Source organism: Aythya fuligula, chromosome 8 (genome assembly GCF_009819795.1).
Source record: "Aythya fuligula isolate bAytFul2 chromosome 8, bAytFul2.pri, whole genome shotgun sequence".
Taxonomy (NCBI): Eukaryota; Metazoa; Chordata; class Aves; order Anseriformes; family Anatidae; genus Aythya; species Aythya fuligula.
This window is the reverse complement of record NC_045566.1, coordinates 13,773,150-13,797,147: the sequence shown is the minus strand read 5'-3', so window position 1 is coordinate 13,797,147 and position 23,998 is coordinate 13,773,150. Positions and strand designations below refer to the sequence as shown.

Sequence of the window (23,998 nt, the reverse complement as noted above, 5' to 3'; positions counted from 1 at the left end):
CTATGACTTTGTCATTTACAAGGAAATAATGCAGATCTGCAAAGAACTTGGTAACAGCTGATTTAGAAAAGGTAATACATGAATTAAATTTGAAACCCTAGTTAGGAGAAGACTAAGTGTAGCACTGAAAGAATGATAATTCAGGTTCCTGTGCTACCAGCAAGAGTTTTGCATAGAGAAATGTAGGAAGTATCATTGTTCTCATGGAGTAATTGTGTACTCATTTCTTCAGTATTTTAGTATGAATGAAGAAAGGTTACATTTTCATAATGCAGATGCATCAGAGTAATCTAAAAATCAAATGGAGTGTTTAATTAACAGTTACAGTACAATGTCTGAACTCCTTTCACCTCAGAAAGAAGACTGTGCAAATGAGGAATGGCCCTTCCACATTTCAGATGAATACAGAAATAAAAGGGAAGGAAAGCAGCTCCAGCAGAGCTGTTAGCAAGCATCTTCCACTCACTATGTAGCCATGTCCCTGCTGCACCCATCTCCTTCTGTGCTCATCTTTAAGGACAGCTGTACCTTCCACAATAATTTGTTTGCATTTCAACTCTAATCTTGACTTGTACAATTCCCAACAAATTGCTTTTGCTCCTTTTTTATTATCTCATGCTCATTATTGCACTTTACCATGTGCAATGTATGGAGATGAGATTCCATGCGCAATCTATTGTGTGAGGTGTTTTAATCAATAATCTTGTTCTGCTGATTAAGCAGGGGCTTCTGTTTTGGCAAGATAACATTAGTTTCTCCTGTCATGCTCCAAAAGCTATTGGGAATCTTCAGCAGATCATTAGATATGCTACAATAAAGCTTTGGTACATTCTCTTTTCTTTCTTAAATTACTTCTTCACTGTCCTATCATTCCCCGTCACTGCTGGCACTGCATTATTATTACAGCTCCCCTGAAACTTGCACTAGAGCTATGTCTCCAGGCCATAGGATGCCATTTTCAATTGAAGCTTCTGCTTGAAAATATAAATTAAGAAAATTTCATTATCTCCTGCCAAGGGCCATTATTCACCACTGTTCTAACGAAGATTAAAAATGCAAAATCTATGGACTTGAACAAATACTCCAGCATTAAAATGAAAAACAGAGTGCATCATGACTGGACCAGACCTGAAATGCTGGAATCTGAAAAGCAGATTCTGGAGACACTTTAGCATGAGATGGGTCAAATGGACTGACTGAGTGAAGACTTCACCTTTAAGGGTAGGTAACATATGTCACATAAAGATATGTGCAGCTCCTTTCCAAGTGGATCTTGCAGTTCTTCGAAGTTAAGGCATACAAAATAAGGTCTGCATCACAATTTATCCTTCAAATGCTTTTGTTTTATATACATAAATTTGACAAAGATAGTAACATAGAAGAAACATTAGTGCTGTTTTGAAAAGGGTACGGGCTTAAGCTCATACCAGAAACAGACTACTTAGCATACTCCTAATGCATCAGCTTTCTATGAATGCAGTGTTTCTTTAAGTAAACTGGCAAACACAGAAAAGTCAAGTATATTTCACTTTAAAAAGCTAAAATATGAGATAGTATAAAACCACACTTAATAAGTAAAATTCATTTTGATAAAATTGTTAATACATTAAAACAAACTATTCTGGTATGTTTTGAAACTTTTAAGCCAGATCTGACAGTATTTCTCTTTCAGCATATTGATTAAATACTTAAAACACCACTTGCCACACGTAAACTATGAGTTGTAGCACCACGTACTCCATAAGGTCTTCTTGTTCCTTATTCACCCTGTGTAAGTTGCAGTCTGACTAAAAAGCAATGGGAATGTGGGATGACTATGCTGCGTGTATTGACTTTTAACAGCATATTTTAAACAGAAAAATTCCTGAACCTCTTTACCCAGAATAAATGGCTGTCTTTACATATGTATTCCTAATGGTCTACAACTACCGTGTGCGGTGTGCTTCTGCTTGTGTATGCGTATCACTAGACCTCCACTCCTGTTATTAAACTCTAAGTTATATATGTATGAAGATGTCAAATATTACTTAAATGCTATGTTTTATTAATTTGATAATTTATTTGATTAATTTGATAATTATTTATTTTTATTAATTTGAGCTTAGAAAGCATGTAAAAAACTTACTTATAAAACAACCAGAGAATAGATTTTTTATGTTAGATACATTAGATACATATGCATGCACACCCACATGCAACAGGAGATAAAACTATTTAAAGTAACATACTTAAATTCTGAGTTTCAAATTCACCTCACAAGAAATGTATTATTACATATCAGAAATGAAACCTAACCACTTAATAAATTGGACCTAACTAAAGCCTGAAAAAAAGACCTGCTAAAAAGCTAGCCCTGCTATAAAGCCTTGACTTGAAGCAGCCTTGGTCCCCCAGCACTGCACTATCCAGACTGCTATAGCAACTGCAGCAGCAGCACAATGCTACACCCCCAAAAGTGAATGCACACATTCGTACAGAGCCAAGACAGATGTAATCCTACTGCTGCCTTTTAAAAAAGTTACTTTTGCTTACACATGTATAAGATTTCCTAAAAGTTATTTTCAGGTTAGAATTCCTAAAACTATTATGGGGGAATGAGCATGCTAAAGAAAAGTAGCACCACTTTTACTTAGCTCAGAGTGAAAACAGATCTAGCACCTAGTTATGAAAACTACCACCACTTAGACTGTGGTGGTAGTTTTCATAATCTAAGAAGAGAACAGGGGATGCATGAGCATGTAAGAAAGCAGAATTTGTCCATAAGATTTGTATTGCAATATTGGAAATCTTCCTGTGAGCATGAAAGCAGTAAAGTATGCTAAAAATTGTTTTAAAGAAATCGTAACCCGGTGTCAGGATTTCATGTAGACTCAGCAATATGATCACTACAGCAGTAACCCTGGTGGCTTCAGATGAAATGTATCTGGGGGATAAAAAGGTGAGAAAATTGTTTCTATTTTCTTTTTAAATAAAATATTGATGATTTCTTGAATCTTCCCAATTACTAAGTAAACATAACATTAGGAAGCTAAATAGTGTATAATTAATATTGTACAAGAAGGTGCACCAGAGCTTTGTTTTTGTTTGCTCAATAAATACACAATAATATGTAATTGTGCTTTCTTTTTACAATGTAATATTTTCAGAGTTTAAGGGTAGGCATGATGAAAACTCAAAATAGACAATAAAACACAACAGAAAATATGAAACTCCCACAGGCCCTTTCTTCAGGTTACCACATCCGATTCACTATCAATATATGTATATTGGATCTGTATGGCAAAGTCATTTAACAGAGTGGTTTTTGCTTTCAACTTCTTACAATTTTAATGAATTTAGTTATGACACGTTTGTGTTTTAGCATTCATGTTTGCTAAATTTAAAGCAGTCACTGTTAAAAAGGCAGACCTTTCCACTTACTCCCATTGAAGCTATCACATCAGCAGTACTTTTTCTTTTCCCGGTTCATTCTTGTTCCAGTACTTTGTTTATCTGTGTAAATGCTATTACTATGGAGTTATCATTAATCTGAAACTGAAGCATCAGATCAAACGGGGGGGGGGGGGAGAGGAGAAAAAAAAAAAAAAAAAAAGGAAATGTAGATTCCAGTGGAATAAGTAACTGTCATCTCTCGATAATTTTTGAACAGTTTTTATAATTGATCTTTCCATCCCTGCTACTTTCTACCATGTATGTGAAAGGCCTACTAGAACTACCAGAGCCTCTGAGGAACTGGTTGCAAAACACAGACAGGAAAATTAGGCATGACAATTAGGTGTGCAAAGCAAATGGAATAATCTACTTGTGAGTGATTTCTGCCAGGAATGCGCATGTGCAAGCAAAACCAAAACCTTGTAACAGCACAGAGGAGAGGACACCAACTTTTTAGCAAAAATGTTTCTAATGCAACCTTGTCTGAGGAAGAAGAAATGGAAATAAAGTCATATTCGTAATCTTGTCAGGTTATTTATGTATGTACACCCTGCAAGAAAAATGCAGTATGGGATTAAAAGTGTATGTCTTAGCACACAAACTAAGCTTAGCAGATCTGCACTGCTGAAAAGTAATCAGTTCAAAAGACCCAATTAAATGTTTCACCATTTAGGCAAAATAAATAGCTTGAAGCAGTGCTTATTTACTAATGAAAACTTTAGTAGTGCAGCATCATAATATCCGAGCAATTTACACAGATTATTCACACTGAGTGAACGTGAGTGCAGCATCACATCTTGTAGGTCAGGTATGTTTCGGATGAGAAACATAGGGTTGGGTACCAAGGAAGGAGCTTCACTGAGTGGTATTTACTTCTGAGACACCGTACTACAGCAGAGCCACAGCAAATCCAAGAGCAAATCCTCAAACACTGTGTCTAACTCCTAGGTGAAACACTGCAACCAACTCACAGGAGAACAGACTCCCAGGCAGAGATCATAGGATAATAGCAAAAACCCTTTAAAACCCATTCTTGCAGCACTGTAGATTTTTTTTATCCAGGGCTTAGCATTCAGCATATTCATAATGTAGTTGAAAGTTATGTCACTTAAGACAGCTTCTGAGTCTTTATTTAATGAATAGCAACTTGAACAATTACAATTCCGAAAATTCGTAGCTTTATCCTTCACATTAATTTGTACAGATCTTAAATACATTTTAAAAAATCACCTGCTTTAATTACTAAAATAAGGTATTTCAATTGATAGAGGTGATTTGTTACCGAAATTCTTCTGAAATTTGGAAGACAGTACATTTGTGTTCGCAGTTCCACTGAACCTCCAGGCCAGTTCAACGCAAAAAAAAATGGACTCACTGTGGGTTCCACGCATGTAGCACAGCTCCCCTGGCTGCAGAAATGTATATCCAACATAGCTGTAGCTTGGCTTCAACAGGTAACATGTACTAATTATGAAATTTACCACTGAGGTAGCACGAACTCATAAGGTCTTGTGGTTTCCCTCTACAATGGGCAGGAGGAACAATTTCAAAATGGGGTGTGTGTGTAGGGATGGACCCTAACTGACCTTTAACATATATATTTCCCTTGAATAATGAAAAAATATTATGACCTATATCAATTAGGAGCAATTATTTATAAAAACGTTCACCTCTTGCAGTTTGCATACAGAAAAATGATCACATTTTTAACAAGGGAAATGGGATATCACTATGCCCGACTTAGATTAAATTAGCAAGAAAGTTGTTATCAAACCATATAAAAGATACACCATAATAAGACGTGACCTTGCAGAACCTTGGAGCCAATTGGTGATTTTTTCCCCCTGTAACCCTTCCTAATTATCTCCAAAGTTGCAGACCCTTTTGTGGCAGGTTATTTTTCTGTGAATAGTGAGGGCTTTTGGGCTTTTAAATATTTAATTAGTCTTCTGATATGAGAATTGTTGCATATGCCAACTGCTTCGATTTTCAAACTGTGTTCATCCTAATTATGTTCAGATTTAGATTGGTCATCCCAAACCTCTCACTCTTGTAATTATTTACTCCTTAAAGATCATTCAGCGGAGAAATATTTTTTACCCTTATGACTCTTTCTTTCCACAAATGGCTTTTCTGGTCCGTTAATTACCCACTCAGAGGATTAGAGTTTGTAATAACGCAAGAGATCCTGCATGTAAGATGAGTTTTACAGGGTGAAAAAAATAAATTGTTTTTTGTAAACTTGCCCTGGGGAATATCCCCTTTTTGAGTTATAATTTTCATCAGCAGAGGCCTTGTGCCACTGATGCATCTCTACTGATTCCACAGGGCTGGGAAGTGACTTGTTTGCATGGCTCAACAGAACGCAGAGCAAAATGCTGAGCATGAGGCCAAAAGACAACTTGGTTAATTTACAAGATTTATAAAAGTGTAATCTGCTAGCAAGTTGGTACGATCCTTTTCCTCAACATTTTTAATGCAGATTTTATGGCTTTAAAGTTATGTATATTAAACTGATAATTATTAACAAAATCTGCTGATTTTTTCCAGAAGTGCTGTCCCTTGGTTGGTGTCTTTAATCAACTCTGTAACAGTGGTGTCATTTTCTAATAAAATGTCTGAGAGTCCTCTCCACAAGTACTTTCTTTTCTTCTGAGAGGAATTCCTATCACAAAAGCACTGTTATTCATTACCCACAGTGATGGCTGGATCTAATTATCATCTACAAAGCTTGCAGGACTTCTAGGTATAGGACTTCCCCTGCACAAGTATCCTTCTGCTCTAACTTGTGAAGCACAATCCCACAATTTCCAGTTTGAAACCCAATAAAGTCTAGGGAGATGCTCTCATTTGCTCACTTTTACATCTCCAAAAATTCTGTGGATTCTGTGTTGTTTTGTTCTGTTTTGTTTTGTTTTCTACACAAGTCAAGCAGATTCACCTCTGTAAGAAACACATCAGAAAATTCACTAGCTTGACTCCTTCAACACACAGATAATCTTTAATTGTGTCAAAAATATTCCTAATCTAATCCTTTTATCAAACTGTCTACCACTGAAGAAGTCTCATGTGCCTGCACAATTAAAAACCCCATGTTAGCCATACATAATACTGTATTACATTTGATGCAAATCCTTTTCTATTGAAATAAGCACTGGGCTGACAGCAGAAAGTGGCTGATAAGAAAGCAACAAGGCATTGCTGATGGCATTCACGATAACTGAGCACTAACTCATATGTGTTCTGTCTGCAGCACATTACCCAAAGAGCTACTGTTTTAAATGCAACTCCAGGAGGTGTTCTTTTGCTATATCTCAGCCACAAAGGCAGTAAAATTATCTAAGAAAACTAAATATACAAAGTAAATGATGTTTTTCATACCCATCAGTGATGCTGGCACTACAATAATGCACTGAAAGCAGTATCAGTGCTACCACATCCTAGATGAGAAAACACCTACAGCTTCACGAGTGTAATAGTAGGGCTGAGTTCAATGCTCTTAAGAAATTCAGTTAACATGGAAAGGTTATGGGTTCAGAACTGGTTATTGTTACACTTAAATAACTCGGTCTAATTTCATGTATTAACGGTCATAGGAAAAGGAGCACTAAATCTGAGTTATATTGAAACAGTAATTTTAGAGTGCTAGAAAAATACATGTGTTAAATACATTTTTAAATTGTTCCTTCCTCATATATATATGTATATATATATGTATGTATCACAAGGAGCAAGATACCTGAGAAGCAACAAACAGTAAGGTTAAAGATCACAGTTGCCCAGATTATTACTAAGAAAACATAGATGCCCTTGCACATACAATGACAAAATACATATCTTGCCATATGAAACATTACACAACCCTGTGTCATTAGGTAGAAAGACTTCTTCCTGTAACATGTTCAAATGCTATGACTTTGGTCAGAGCAGCTTGCTCAGTGAAGTTGTTCTGCTACCTAACTTATTTCATAAAAGTTACAGAACCTGTTTGCGTGTATGCTCGCGTGCTGGAAGAAATCAAAATTCAAAGACTGAAATAGCTACTGTGTTTTAGTGCAAAGCTGAACAAATACGACTTTCAATAGTGAATTTGTAGTAAAGATTCCTTATTGCCACTGTATTATAGCAGGTTTGACATGGAAAAATTCTATGTGGTAAGAGCCTTTGCTCCCCATTGATGTGTCTATAGCAGGCTAAAAATATACCAAATACTGATTTAGTCTATGTAACACTCTTAAGACTGCATTAACTTCATTGCAGTAACTTGTTTTATAGGCTCAGATCATCATGACCTATAAAATGTTAGGCTGAAGTGCTTTAAATATCTGCTAACACCATGTGCAAGCCTGGGAGTACAAGGCACTGTGCTGTGAAGCGGCAAAGACAGTGCTCTTCAGAGAAAGTAGCACGCACTCTTATGTCACTGATATAAACAGGGTAAGCATGCTAAATAATGTATGAAACAGGCAGCCAATCTTTATATATATAACAGCAAGTCTATCTGAATTCTTTGTTTGATTTCATTTTACAAGTCCAAAGCTTTTTCAGATTGCTTCTTAAAAGTCTAAAAATTGACTACCATACTAAGTTAAAGAATACACATGCAAACTCATTTTATTTATAGTTTTTATATGAAAGAAAATAATTTGTGGCCACAGCATTTTTGCTAATTATTGTTCTGCAATATGTAGAAAATAAAATGGAAAAAGGGAAATTATCTATGTCTTTCAGTAATCATGGCCTATTTATTAAGCAATTAGGTTGCAATTTTCTTATTAGAGTGGGGAAAAAAAAAAGAAATGCTGTAAAATACTGTTACTGTTTGAATCTTTGATCCTTAAACTTTTCCACTTCAGCAACCTTGTTAATCTTGAAGTACCATGAATATGACTGCCTGTTTTTAGGCTATATAGCCTGGGCACATGCATAATCTATGGGATTCAATACAGAAGTGTTTTTTTTTCTCCTTGTTGAATTCAACTAAAAAGCTTAATTGAGCCACAAAGGTCAGAAGGTTCTTTTTATTATAAGTAGGCGATTATTCTGTGGCAGAAGGAAATTTCCAGACTATAAGATCTGCTTACTTCTATACTCTGTAGCCACTTTTTAATTTTTAAACCACTGTTACTCTTCCATTCCTTTCCTCTGAATTAAATAGCTTCTCTGTAATAATTTTTAAATTCTATTTCCTTTGTGTTTCTAATGAACTTTTCACTTTCTTTGCTAGAGCTGGATTTATAATACTAGAAAGTACTCATAATTTACTTACATATATTTAATTCATATTAACCTGTCCTAATTTCCAATCTATACCCTTCTCTGCCCATCTTCACGTACCTTTTGCATGTCAGTTCTGCTTACTAAGTGATAGTCAACGGATTTCCTATAGTGCAATGAACCTTAACAGGCAGCTTTTAATTGCCTCGCATAGGAAACCACATCACTATTAATTCCACAGCAACTGTATAAAATAAAACTATTGCTTCTCAGACTCTAGAGCAATTAGACCTCTCGGCTATTTGGCTAACTCTGCTTCATGATACCCAGTGCAGTTAATTATATTTTTTGATGTTAATAGTCTCTGTCAGTTTCAAGCATAACTCCTCTTTGATGAATATTTAAATTATATTTGAATAAAAAAATAATCTTGGTTACATTTCATATTCAGCAGTCATCACAGCTTAATAAAGGTCTCCTCGGCAAGGGTTGAGATAAATGGCTATATGAACACATGTAGAAAGTCCTAAATCAACTTATCTGATAACGTAGATGTTTTGGCTCAGTGTTATAGAGGATATATTGGGGTGGGAGGAATTAATGGGCTTCAATTATTAGAGTATTATTCCACACAAACTATATTTGACACAGTAATATATAAGTAAATCAGAATTTTTTAATACTGAAGTTATGAACGCAACTGTAGCAGGGCTAGACTAGAAATTTCAAAACTATACAGAAGTCATACAAATTTCAACTATAAAGTATTGAAGGTTAAGCTATGTTGTCTCTGTCAGCTTCTCACAATCATCAGTAAATTACCAAGAGAGGTGATTACATAACCAAAATATATAGAATATGACTACTTGTAGGCTAAACAACAGGTATACCTAGTAGAGGCCATTTCAGAAATCTGAAAAAAAGACCAAGAAAATCACAGTCTGAAAAATGTATTTTATATGGTACTCAAATGGACAAGAAACAACATATAAACATATAGTTACATTTATTTTAACACATAAACATCAAGGAAAGACTGATGATTATGTATATGTGTATACATGTATATATACCATTAACAGCTACTTCACCTTACCTGACTGCTCAGAACATCAGAACTTGAGGGTTTGTATTTAATTGACTAAGTAATACCACAGTGGAACAACACCATTAAAAATAATAAAATTAAAAAAAAAAAACACTATTTTTAATGTGTAAACTAGACCTACTACTTTCGTATTAACTATTAATGTCAGTGAAAATGAACAATGCCAGATAAGGTGTCTGGGTGTTCCTATTTTTTTCTGTAATAAAGCCAAGGACTATGGTATGCGTCATGAATATTCTAGGCTCTGTGATTATGCCTGGTTTATGAAAATATTCTACGTGTATTAATGTTTTTTCTCTGTATGAGTCATAACTAAGTCTTGAGATTAACACACAAGAAAACAAAACAAAACAAAACAAAAATCAATCAGACCGCAGCCTGTTATCATGAAAAGTGCCATTTAAAAATACAGAGCATTTTACACTTCTGCTACAGCAAAATACCGATGGCAGTACCTGCTGTACTAAGACCTATGTCTGCTTCAGATAAGTAAAAGCCTTCATTTTTAAAGGATGCTTAAAAGAGACATCTAATTTTGATAATTTTCTACGGTAAGTGTTTTGTGAGGCAGCTGTCAGCAAGCTGAAGCAGAAACCACTGGCATGCCAAAGCAAAAGGACCTCACAAATGAAAATCTGCACCAACACCACAGCCACTCTGCTGCACATGAATTCCGAGAATTTCCCTGTCTGCATCAGCATGTGATATCTTATGATCAATGCTGGTGTTTCTCTGACACGAAAAGGACAGAAATGCAAGCTCTTAATGACCAGAAAGTAGCAAAAGGCAAGGTACACCTCTTGTTCCGAGACACTTTTCACAACATGGTATCTTTAGCAAAGGGAGGCAATCTTCGTCCACAGAAGGAAAAGCAAGGAAAAAAGCACGAATAGCAGCAGGGGTCAGCAGAGCCTTGTCTGAGCCTGGCAGACCCCCAGGGAAATGCATACCATTACCACAATCACAGTCAGTTTTGAAGGGCAGAGGATCAAATCCTGCCCAGGAAAACTCTTTTAAGTCATGCTAAGAAATGCAAATTGGAGGTGTGGTATAGTTTTAACGCACAATCAACCTGGACCTGTGTGAGGCAGTTCATTTTGAGGCACTAAAATGCTTCTTTATGGAAGTCTCGCAAAGGCTCGAATTCAGTTCTGCAGTAACCCCACAGCTTGTTTTGCCTTCTAGTAGAGAAGATGTGCTGTTAGGTCTGGCGTTTTGGCAAGGCTGCTTCACTCTGAGGAGTGAGACTAATCAGCTATAGCAGTTACCTACTGTCCATCCCAGCCTGGAGTCTAGTGGCAGATTTTCTGTATTCACTCACTTTAGGGAACAGATCAAACTTGTTTTCACTTGAAAGGAAACTAATACAGTATGACGACGCTCCCACTGCAGACCTGACAAGCAGGAAAAAGATGAACACTCAAAAGATGTGTCGTCTTCCGAGGAAAACTTCTGATTTCTTCCAAAAATGTCTTGCTCTCATTTGTATACAGGATTTTTTTAAATGATGTCTTTGTTGGATATGTGAATAGATGGAAAAGAATGAACACCTCCGTTCTCCCACCCCCACCCTGGGAGGGATTAAGGCAAAAATAATGCCTCAGGTAAAGGAGTGGATAGGGCCCTTCCTTGATGTCTCTCTGGATCACCCTGTGGGGCAGGAGGCACGCCACTTACATTCTGAAGACCCTGCACTTGAGCGCAGCTGTCCCACCAGACAGATGATGAACATAACAGGTTACCGTATTACCATGTGAGAAAAGTTCACGGTAACAAGAACGCAAGCATGAACTCCTCGCTGCTGTCATGATGGACATGGTAATTGAAGGCACATGTGTTGCACGGCCTATAGATAGGACAGGATACGTGCAACAGATGAAATGCTGACTGCTGGAAAAGATTTATGCCTCTTTTAATCCTTTTACCTTCTGCAGCGATGTTGTAAAATGGTATTTCAAATAGTTTATTCCCCAAGTTCATCTATTACACCTAACAGATTTTCTATTTATGCTTACCTATTATAATGAGGTTTGCTTTCCCTGTGCATAGTTAAAAAGGTAAATGATACTGATTAAATATGGAAGTGTAATATATAAAATATTATAGTATGAATTGTGGATGAAAATAAAATTTCAAGGCCATCTCCTAGTGCAGGGTGGATATAACCACCTTTCTGTTGCAGAACAAAAATAATCTGAACATACTAACTGTGAGACTGTATTTTCTAATGAATTTTTAAAGATTTGGGAATTATTCTTCTTTTCAATGATCACAACTATGCTCCCTGTGTCATAACACAGATCAGAAATTTCTCTTTAAAAAAATCAAGGTATTTTAGCCATTATTGGGAGGGATCAATATTTTCTTTCTAAAGTTAGCATTAATTTGGCTGTCAACATTAATTGCTTGAACTTAATATCAATATGTATTATTCCATAGCTTCAGGGTTAATAGCTCATATTTTTTCTAAATACAAAACAGATTTTTTCTACAAGCTCAACAAATAGCTATAATGGCAATTTACTCAAAAAATAAGGTGTATAGATTAGAATGGATCTGAAAAAAAATATATATTTATCTGTCAGATTACCCAAGTATTTATATAAACACATAGGCAAAAAACATCATCTAATTGCATCTTTAAAATAAACAGGAACATTTCCAAACCCAAAATTTTAGGATTAAGAAGAGTGAATCTTACTAAAAAAAAAAAAAAAAAGAAAAAAGCTTATTTTTAATTCAGAGAGAAAGGTCCCAGAATGCAAAAAAAGCTTCTTTGCACCTTAGTGTTACATTATAAAGTTGCACACACAATGTGCCTGAGTATTTGAAATGTATTTTGAGTGTGTCCTTACATGTATTTTTAGGGATCTGTTGTTATTTTAAGCTAACAGAACAGAAATCCAAACAGTATGTGGTACCTATGAAATCCTCAGTGCCTCTCCTAACAGCAAACTGTGGCCTAGCTGCAGCTGGATCCTGCAGAGCGGAGCTTTGAGGTTGAGGTTGGAGGCCAAAAGTCCTCCTTAAACGCACAGGTGGTTTGAAAATAACCCCAGCAATCCACCTGCAATCTATTTACAATGGAAGCTGTTATAAGCAAATTTTATCGTGTTAATTTTCAAATCTCCGCTGTGTCTATAAAGAGCAGTATTAGTCAGCCTTATCAACTTCAAAGTCTCATGACAGTTTCTGGCTGCAGTCACACGAACACACATTACCCGCGAGAAGCTGCAGCAATTTCCTCAGGCTGTTTTGCATCCTGATCTTCCCTGTTTGTGTAATTCCTATTTCAAATGAAAAGGAAGCAAGAGAAATGTCCGTTGTAAAGGACAGGAGAGAACCAAGGAGTTTAAATCACCAAATATTTTAGAAATAAGCTTATTTCTACAGGCAGTCTGGTAAGATCTCTCAGACATGACTGCATGCATACGCTGGGGTTAATTATCAGAAAAGTGTGGATGAGGAGAGCGATTTTCTGAAGGTCTAGTCCCTTTCTTCAAAGCTTCAATTTTAACTGTGCATCTCTGAAGTTTACACGGAATCTAAATGCACGTGGAGGACTTTATGCTAGAATAATTGGGATGTAATTTCAAGGAGGAACTAAAAATTTAATAATGACTTTACAAAGGTAAAAAAGCAAAGCAGTGAAGTCATTAGTGTTCTAGTCGGGTTTCCTAGGAAAACACTATGTTAAAAATCTGAGCACTGTACAAAACAAAGAAAAGGAGAAAAGATTACGTTTGTTCTAATAAAGAGGAGCTGATGCAACACAAAATTTGTCACCATCTCCAAACCTCTCAAAGGGGAGCAGGGCATGTGATCACAAGGCTCTGTGTTAAACCGGAAAGCTCATCTTATTTTTCAATCTTCAGATTTCACAGTATTGATCTCATTACGCTAGTGTTTTCCCACTGTAGCTACAATAAATTTAGTTGCTGTATGAAGGCTGTGGAGTAACGTTGCAAATGAATGATGAATGTTTAATAATTGTCATGGAACTGCATTTAACTACAGGTCTAAAATGGACTCAAGTGGTCAAAAGCAGTGGCAAAGACACTGCTGGCTGAAGTGATAAAAACATTTAATTAACCCTTAAAAGTAAACACTGCAAGATGTTTAACAGCAATGTCAAAACTATTGCTGCTTATTTCTAAAGGTATAGAAGTTTTCCTTGTGATCAAATGTTCTAACAGATTAATTATTTTTTCTTGACAATGACAAAAAATAAAACCAATGAGTCTGACAGTCCTTCAGGTGAGCTATTTTCTATGCAATTGCTGCCGTCAGAATACAGCTGATGTGATACTTTTAGATACCAGATCAAGGACATGCACCGAGTTCTAGACATTTTGCCGTAGACAACAAAAAATTACAATCACCAGTGCAGTTATGAATAGATGAGATACAAGAACTTTTAATATTTTATGAGAAATTTGCAATATTGTTCCATGCTGGTAATAGAACAAATTGACTAACTTTCAAAAAAGATTTAACAAAGCAGAGGAGACATTTTTCTACTCATTGATGGGATCTGAGAAAGAAAACTACAAAATCAAACTTCCAAATTACTATATATGCTAGACAAAAATAGAAAGTAGCATATCAAATGATCTTTGCCACTTGTTCAGAAAATAGAATGACAATGATAAATTGTCTCTGAGCACAGATATGTTGAATCAATGTTTTATATATGATTGTCATGTCTTCATTTTGGATTGCTGAAAACAGGGTAAGACTGGAAGAGCAGGGAAGTTCAAAAATACTTTCTGCTACCATAAACTTATAGTTGATTAATTGAAATGGGAAGATTCAAATTTCAGCTTTCCAGGAACAGTCTGATATCACTTTAAGCAAGATTGTGCCTCTATATTTGTCTCTGACTACCTTAATCTGTGTATTTACAGTAAACATAAGGAGGACTTTGATCAAAACACAACATGCATTTTACACAACAAGGAAGTCTACAGAGAGGCACTACATTTACAAAAGCAATTGAAGGTGGTTTCAAAGGGAGTTGACAGATTACAGGATGATGACACTGCTGCTGCAGTCTCAATGGAAATCTGGCTTGATCTAATTAACAACAGTGAACCGGAACCACAAAATAATAATTCAAACATAATTTAACGAAGTTATATCACCTTTTTACTACCTTAGCAATGGAGCCTTTCCCTTACTGATCACAGAACAAGTCATAGGTTCAACACAGAACAAAAATAAAAGGCTTGATATCTTTAATTTTCCCCTACCATTTGAAATTGAAAATTGATACTGAGCCCAAATATTTGACTACAGAAATAGAGAATGTCCAAGTGTTCACATGAATGTGATAAAAAAATTGCAACAGTAAGGACAACTTAGAGTGAAATGTTAGTCAAAAAGGAAGATTACTTTTAAGACATGACTATGTGTTACTGACTTCTATGTTCAAACAAAATATAGTAGCATGCAAGATGACTTGCATGTTTGATTTGCTATATCTGTGTACATGCACTGCAGAATTACCAGGTTATTCTCATTGCCCCTTTTTTTGGGGCAAAAAAAAAATCCTAAGAAAAACGCACTGGGAGAAAAAATTCCCAGCAGTCCTGAACTTTTCAACTCACTACTTTTCCTGAACTTATGTGGGGCAAAGGAGGAAAAATTTCAGGTTTTTTGAGCTTTACAGAAAAAAAATAAAAATGCAAAACACTTTTTATCTAGGCTTAGAACACCCTTGTAGTTAAAGCTACTAAAAATGCCAGTGACTGATTTGTGCTGACATTTCCACAACTGTCAGTACTAGAGGACTGATGCTCATATTCAGCTTAGATGCTCAAGAATTTCTATGAATATTAGTTCTGATGAAAGTTTTGTACTACAAACACTTTTATCAGCTCTTCCTCCATCTTCTATGACTGACAGTCACTATCACTAGGACCTAACGTAGCATGTGCTTGTATGGTTATATGCGTATGTACACACATGAATAATGACATGTAATCATCCTGGCATTTAATCATCCTGGCATTTTACGTTTTAAGCATTTTGAAGGTGGGAAGAACAGCAATTTAAATTCATTCAAAAGAAACGTGTAAGTTTGCCAAGGAATGTAGAAGCTACAGCCATTTAGAAAAATTTAAGTGCTGTTTGGCCACGTAAAAGACAGAAATATAAGGAACCTCCAAATAAATTAATTGTTCCATTCCCCTTGCAGTTATCTTCCCACTTTTTCCTTTTGCACAAAGAATTGTAATAAAACCTCTCTAATTTTAACTGGTGATTTTTATTTCCTTCTAACATTACTACATAGACATAAAACTACCTCAGCATCAAACTGTCAAGTGCAACATAGCATTTTCTACAGTATATAGCTCTTACTGTTTTAGTCCAGACATTTTTTCCTCTTTGATTCTTAAAGTGACATATATATTTTTACCTTTGTGTCATAATTTTGTAGGCATCTGGAAGGAAGCATTCTGTGTTCTCCATCTGGAAAGGGTCAGCGTCACAAATTTTGTCATCTGTCCGTCCATAGTTAGCACTTTCTATCATAATAACATCGCTTCCTGGACACCGGAGGTCAATGGAGTAGCCTTCACAGGAGAGCTCTCTCCTAACCAAACCAAATGGTAGTGCTGCACGGCTGAAACCTAAAAAAGAGAAAAAAAAAAAAAGTAGGATTGAGCCTAAGGGATATATTGCATTGGACTATTTTTCTTTTTTTTCTGTCACATAGGCAATAACTCTCAATAGCGTCCTAAAGGAAGTGCACTTTTAAACAGTCTGACCCAGTACCATGTTAAGTGAAGCATCTTTCATGAAACTATCACTTCCTGACATCACTGCTGCTGTGTCCTTAATCTGGGAAGAGAGGAAGTTCCTCTTTGTTTCTAACCCTCGACAGGGCAGCATGTCTGCACAGTTACCTTGCACATTTCCTGTTCCCACCTCTCTTCTCTCTGCTTCTTTCTCCCCACTTTGTGCACAGACAGATCATGGTGGAAAGTGGGTAGTGGCAGAGCAGGCTGGAGTTGCACATTCAGAAGTAAATTAAAAACAAAACAAAACAAACAAAAAACACCAAAGGAGCAAAGCCATAGCTTCAAGTTAATTTATTTCTATCTCCCTTTCTCCAGAAAGAGTTCATTTTCTTTTGCTCAGATACTTTATGTCCCCAACATGGACATGTCTGTGCCACTAGATCTAATATATGTGCTGATACATCACCTAGCTGAACTCCCATTCTCCTCGCTGTGCCTTTTACAGAAATTAAATCACAAGCAGAAGCTAGAAGGTTTTGAACAAATACATAAATGACCAATACAGCAAACTGCACATGTGTACTGTATAAAATCTTCCTGTCCCTCCCAAAAATGACATATATGTTTTAGGGAATTCTCATTTTTAGTATTTTTTTCTTCATGAGAGAATTCCAGAAAATAGGTAAACTATCTAATGAAGCCACACCAAATGCCTTAGAAACAGAACAATGGTCCAGATACTCATCCAGATGTATAGTCTTTTATAGACATTTCTTGATGCACAATATATATGTCAAAAAACTGTACCCTTCCTTGTACATAGCTACTAGTATATTATTAAACAAAATATTTTCGTTTCTTACAAAATGGGGGCACTACTGTGTTTTGGAGGATGAGCTGGGTAACATGATAAACACTTGTATCTTGAAGGTAGTAAATCTCCTGTAAATTTTCAGCGGAACCACAGATATTTCCTTTTTTTAAAAAAAAAAAAAAAAAAAGTCATAGTAATGGAGTAGCACAAGGCCATTAATATTTCAGTGCAGGCTGTTAGAGACAAGTTATGACGGCAAAGAGAAACAGCTAGTAAGTATGGAAAGTTGCTTCTCTGGTGTTTTCAAGGCAAAAAAAAAATCTTTTTTTTTTTTTAAAGTATGATACATTAGAAGAGGGAAGGAAGCAAGGATCTAAAAAGATCAAGAATAACTTGAGATAACCCCTTGACAGCAAATTTTCATGTGAACCCGAGGCTGTCACTTTTTCTGCTGAATTAATGACCTGTGGATTCGAAGTCCTACTGTATGAAGGTGATGATGATCTGCTAGGACTGCAAGGAAGAGCTGCTGGGAACAACTGCACCAGTGTCAGGATGTGGCTCCCTGGCAGCCAGAGCCCATCGTCCCGTCCGCCCGGCTCCCCTTCTGCACCAGTACCAGGTTTTACTCCCCCCCCATGCAGAGGACTAATGCTTGGGCCACCCTGACCCCTGGCTCCCTCCACATCAGGAGATGTGCTCCCAGAGGAGCAGCTCCTTGGCCTGCTCGCTGGACAGGATCTTGCCCTGTCACAAGGGAAGGGCAGGCCAGGGCGCAGCAGCTGCGTCTGCCTCTGCTTTAAATTTTACAGAATCTCATCTGACATGAAATGGGTGTTGCTGCGCTGCCAGTGTTTTAGTATTTGTTAATAAGAGAAGAGGCCATGTTGCTGTGGAAAACACAACAATTCCATCTAAAATGCACTCCTGGCTATAGGTTTGGCTGAGCATGTCATGTGTAATAACAAACACTATTATTAGAGGCTTGCTGAAGTATCATGAGCTGAAAGCTGGAAAGAGCTGAAATGCGAATCTATCACGTTAACACCCTACATATTCCTCCCATGCAGCAGATTAATACAATGAAGACAGAAGCTGCTCACGGCTTAGTGAGGGCGTGAAATGGGCATGTAGAGGGGCATGAACAAAGTCCCCACCACAGATAGGAACAAAGCCCCCACTACACATGCATGCCCAGGCTCCTTTGATTAATTACCATCACGACAGCCGCAGTGGGACCAAAAATAATGCTACCAGTGACTGCCATTCCTACATCCTACTGCTCCTGTCAAATTTAACACCATCCCCATAAAACTCGATCCCTCATGGCAACGGAGCCTGCACCCCCTGCATGCAGCAGGGCTGCCTCCAGCACAGGGCTCCGTCAGCCCCCTCCCATGGGGGCCCCTCATGTGCCGTCACATAGCCCCACTTTTGGGTTTCCGTAAGCAAGAAGGAAGCCACGAGAGGGGACACAGCTGGGTCTGCTGCCCAAAGGGGATTTTTGGTGAACGGCAGAGCACGGGGCCCAGGCTGATGCCCCTGAGGTCTCGGTGGCTGCACAGGCAGCGTGCCTGCAGCAGCAGGTCAGATGTATGGATCACTGCAGTGCCAGGCTGACAAAACCATACCAAGCTGGTTGTGATGAGCACTGAGCCCTTCCTGCAGACCCTGCAGCACAGCCAGTACTTCCGATAGGAAATATTTCAAATTCAAAGACAAGACCTCCAAGATTAACTACCTGCAAATCTTATTTCATCATCTGTAGCAACTGGCCACTGCCATAGTACTGTGAATGTATTTCATCCTGCAATTTTTCTCCCTGCAGTCATACAGGAGATGTTCTGTATTAGAACAAACATTAAAAATGCTAGACCAAGGTTAGGTCACTTCACCAGCAACAGAAGACACACCTGAGACTGTAACGTAGGTGTGATATCGCAAAAGCAGCAAGCCATAAAGCCAAACAATGCAGCATGTGGTAGGTGGGGAGATCACTCTAAGGAACCACTATGGCGCAGAGGGAATTTTAAGTAAATAAAATAAATAAACATAAAGTCTACTAACAAAGCTGCTGTGATGTTTATTCTGAAGCTTTATTTGTAATCTTTTCCTATCAACAAAGAAAACAAAAAATAAGCATATCAACAAGCAAAGTGTAATTCAATCCATCTTGCAACCCTGACAATCGAAGAAAGAACTAGTGGGAGGCCCTGTGAGCGAAAAATCAATATTGCAGCTTTGTGCCGTGCAAATGTGAATACTGCCAAATAGCAGTGCTTAGGGTAAAATGAACTGTTTTGCTCCATTTTCTCCTCTCTGAACAAATGATTTTGAAACGACAGCTTTTTTTTGGAGCTATAAAATGTCAAGCAATAACTCCCTGCGCTTTAGGCAAGTGATTGGAATAAATACCTCTTGGCAACAGGTGCAATGACTTAGGACTGAAATTGATTTACATTCAGGAGATAATTCCCGATAAACAGATGCACTGCCACAGGATGGAAGTTTGAAAGACCGGCATCTGAATGCTGCTGCCTGGTTCTGCATCATTCCAGGGCTTTTCAGACATAAGTATGTAGCTCTGTCAATAATTACTGTTGTCACCAGTAACTTTGTATCTCCAGTGCAATTCGTCATGAGGATTTTCAACACCATCTTTTCTAACCAACCTGTATTCAGCCCGCTGCTTGTCTAACTGCACCTTGCATAAATGTGTTTTGTTTGGCCATCCACCTATGGCTGAAATCAACATTCCTTGTTTCTGCTAATCACTTCGAGGCAAACTGTGCCATGGATGACACCGCTCCTCTCTACAGAGGAGTGTCCGTGTAAAGAGCTGCCTGACTGCCACAGACCCTTCTGGGGCCAGGGCTGGGATTTCCAGCACAACCTAAACAGCAACTGAAGCAAGTCTCTATTACCACATGCAGCGTATGCTGTCTCTGATTCATTTGAGTCTGTATATATTCATCAGTGTTGTGTGGACTTTTTTTTTTTTTTTTTTTATGCTAGAAGAATAATACCTAATGAGAAAAAAGAGCGTGTTTTCTGTCATGTTAACCGTTTTGATTACGAAAAAAAAATCCTGGCAAACATATGTTTCCTGCACATTTTATCTGTTCACAAATTAGTTGGGTGCAGGCTCTTTATTCATAGAACAAAATAAACTGCTTTTACAAAATCACCGTTTTTAAAAAAAAAAAAAGTAAAGGGGATTTTCAGTGGTAATATGCATTCTTTAATGCTTTATTGGTCAATGCATGTACAGGAACATGCTGAGAAAAAAATCAAAATGGAACATCACATAGAAATCTTTCCTCTTATACTTTAATCTATAAAATGAAAAAAACAGACATTTTGCAAAAGAAATGTAACTTAGAACTGGGTTTCTCAAATATATTAAATTCACATTTCACTCTTTTTTTTTTTTTTTTAATATATATAGATTTGCAATGCCTTTTACCATTCTACCATCCTGGTTCCTTAATGAAAAATGATTTGTCTATAGAAAGGTAACCTAAATTTGTCAAAGTGCAATGAAAAGTTAATAATTCACAGCATCCTGCCCACTAGCATTCCATCTTTTTGAGCTGTCAATAATAAGAGAGTGTGCTAAGTTTGGTAGATAAAAGCAAAAAGGAACCACTACATTTGAATGTTCACCCCATACAGAGGAAAAATAGTGGAATGTAAACAGGCTAACATCAGTACTTCTCGACATCAGAAGCAAGGAACCTTTGATTAAAACTTAAAGCACAGAGAAAGTCAACATGGAAATACAAAATAATTTCAAAGAATGCAGATACTAGGAGAACTGAGAATCCAAAACAAATCTTTGCAGAAATAAATATATATGTCTCGGTGAGCAAGGAAATATTGCTTCTTGTGTTATTTGGCTCTAACAGAAAGGTCTTTTGAAAAGAACACATCTTTTCAAACAGAATGTTTACAGTTGTCTCTTTCACAATCTCTTTTATTTTACCAAATCATGAAACATGATGATTCAAGTTCTACACAAGATGAAGCAATGCATCTTGGGCAGAATTTCAATAATATATGTTGAACAAATGCAGAGCCCGACGCAAACTGTATGCAGCATCTTCTCCCTCGCTCAGCAAGGTGCAGACACGCACGCACAGAGGGTGCACACAGGCAGCTGAACACACTTTCCCATCTGAAAATCATGCAAATTCTCAACATGGGTCCCGCAGAGCATTTATAATTCTGCGAAAAAAGCCTCAGCATCCTGCAGTTTCTAAAGAATCCCATGAACTATGCCAAGGGAGACTTTTCACTCTTGTCTCTCAGTGCTGTATATATTTCACACAGATAAGCATGTTATTTTGTAAAACAGCTTTTAAATTATCCAATACTGGTCAACAGATCACTACCAATGACTAAAACGATAGAGGCAATTTAAATGACAACTGTGCTTTCTAATTCTATCTTTGAAGAGAAAAAAGTCATTCTGGCAACCATGTCTATTAAAAGATTACATTGGCACAGTGAGAGCTTCTGATACTGCACAGAGGTCTGGAGTTCACAGCACTCCTCTCTTCTTTCACTGAAAGCCACCAGATAGCACACGAACAGCCAGAGCTCCGGCACGGCAGACAAAACCCCACTGTTCCAGTCTGGATAAAATTAGGCAGGAAGCGATCATTTCAAAAATATTCTCTTATAGCTGTATTCTTTGCTGTTTTAAGTATAGACTCATTATTTTTATTTAAGATGATGGAAGCAGAGGACATTAGAGAAAAAAGGATTAGTTATTGAAGGAAATCTATTTTCTGGGAAGATACATCTTTCTCTCTCTTTTTTTTTTTTTTAACCCATTCATAAAAATGGGATTAACTCAAAACAATGTACATGAAAGTACATTCATTATTAGAACTTTAACAAAGAGGTCTGAAGCCCTAATGAACACACTTCATCATTTAAATGTGCACATAAATTACGCTGAAGCAAGACAACTATTTCATTGAATAAATTAGCTGTGAGGGGGGATTTTTAGCACTCCTTTCAAGAGTTCAGTTTCTCCAACATACTCTTGTACATTTTAATTATTTGGATAAAATCTGAAAGCCCATCTCTTGCAAAATAAAAATATGAATTGCTAGCAATAAGAGCTTTCAGAAATATTAAGTAGCTAATAGTGGCTTTCTAATAAATACTTTTTAAAAATTATTAGACTGATTTAGTCTAAAAATCATTTAAAATTTTAAAAATCTTTGTCAGATTCAGTGTTTTCCAAGATTCGGTGTGAGCAGCAGAATTACAACAGTAAATAATTTTCTGTAATTATACACTTAATATGCAGTGTGCATAAACACAAAGCACGGTATGTCTATTTAATGAAATTCAGGACAGAAGCCTGAGTTACGCCCTCTGACTCACACTAGGACGAGTCCTGCCTTCCAGGCTCCCAGGAACTTATTACAATTTTCCTTGTGTATTTTACAGTCTCCATGCAATTCTCAAAAATATCCCTGTGAGGCTCTCTTCAGCAAAAAAAGAGTCAGGGTTTACCTGCCTACACCTTGTTGAATGATTCAGCAAAACCTCAAGTTAGTAGCAGCATCTTAGCTTTTTAACGTGTTGATCCTTCCTGTGTATGGTTGGCAAGCATCTCATTTAAATTCACCTAAACAGCTCTCACCCCTCATGCATAAGGGTGAGAATGTCTCTCTCCGAGTTGTTCATGACTTTTTTTTGGTGGTGGTGGTATGTTATTGTTGTTTTTTCTAATAGCAGGACAGAAGAGAGTGCTACATTGTCAGAACTGCAGACTGGAGTCCTTCAATCACCTGGAACAAGAACAGCCCAGACAGCAGCTGTGCAAGCATCCCCCATATTAGTCCATCATGTCTCAACCCTATTTTGAAGGAATCACCACTATGGGAAAAGAGATAGTTTGGTCTTCATGCCCATTTAATCCTTCACCTCCCTGCTGAGGCTGCCACAAGAGTGCTAATTAATGCTAAACTGTGAAAATGGGCTTCTGCACTTTGCATCCAGCCACACTGAAACTGGTTAGAAACCACTAATTCCTTTAATGAAAGTCACCAAACCAGAGACTGGTTCCTGGCAGCATTTTAGCAATGCCTACATATGGCAGATGGAAACCATGTGATTTAAACATGAAAGTCTAAATATCTAGTGCAAAAATATGCATGTTGATCGGTTCTCACTTAGAACCAAATTTTACTCTCATCTGCATGCACCTTTCCCATCCCTTTCAGTGGAAGCTGCATGCATGAGAGCAAAACTTTGCCCTCTTGATCTAAAATTATCCCAGTTTGAAACAGTATTCATCTGTCAATGATATTTCTTTTCTTTTGCCAGCCAGATGTCTGTTCTCAGGCTGCAAGAATCTCCTTCCTTTTTTCCTTCACATCACACACACTTGATCCTTTGCCAGCTCACAGAAAGCACTCTACCCTTTTCTTTCTCGCCATTAAATACATTGCATCTTCAAAATTTCTCAAGGCAAATAAGTCCCATGGTCTCTGTAAATCCACCTCCTGGAGGTTATCTCCAGTTTACCAACTGTGAACTCGCTGAGCACACCACCTGTCAGGAAGGAGAAGCTTCTGAATTAGAAACAAGCTCAGAAACAGGGAGGTAAGACACACAAAGGGTGATGTGTCAGTAATGTCGTGTCAACAGGATTTCCTG

At 37.2% G+C, this 23,998-nt stretch overlaps 1 protein-coding gene across 1 annotated transcript in view; it reads right to left on the bottom strand.

The window, feature by feature from the left end:
* The window catches only part of ADGRL2 (adhesion G protein-coupled receptor L2), a 156,142-nt gene that overhangs the window by 53,751 nt on the left and 78,393 nt on the right, over positions 1-23,998 (bottom strand). Inside the window, 1 exon segment of the mRNA XM_032192039.1 lies at positions 16,179-16,392. Within this exon segment, the coding sequence (XP_032047930.1) occupies positions 16,179-16,392 (214 nt within the window).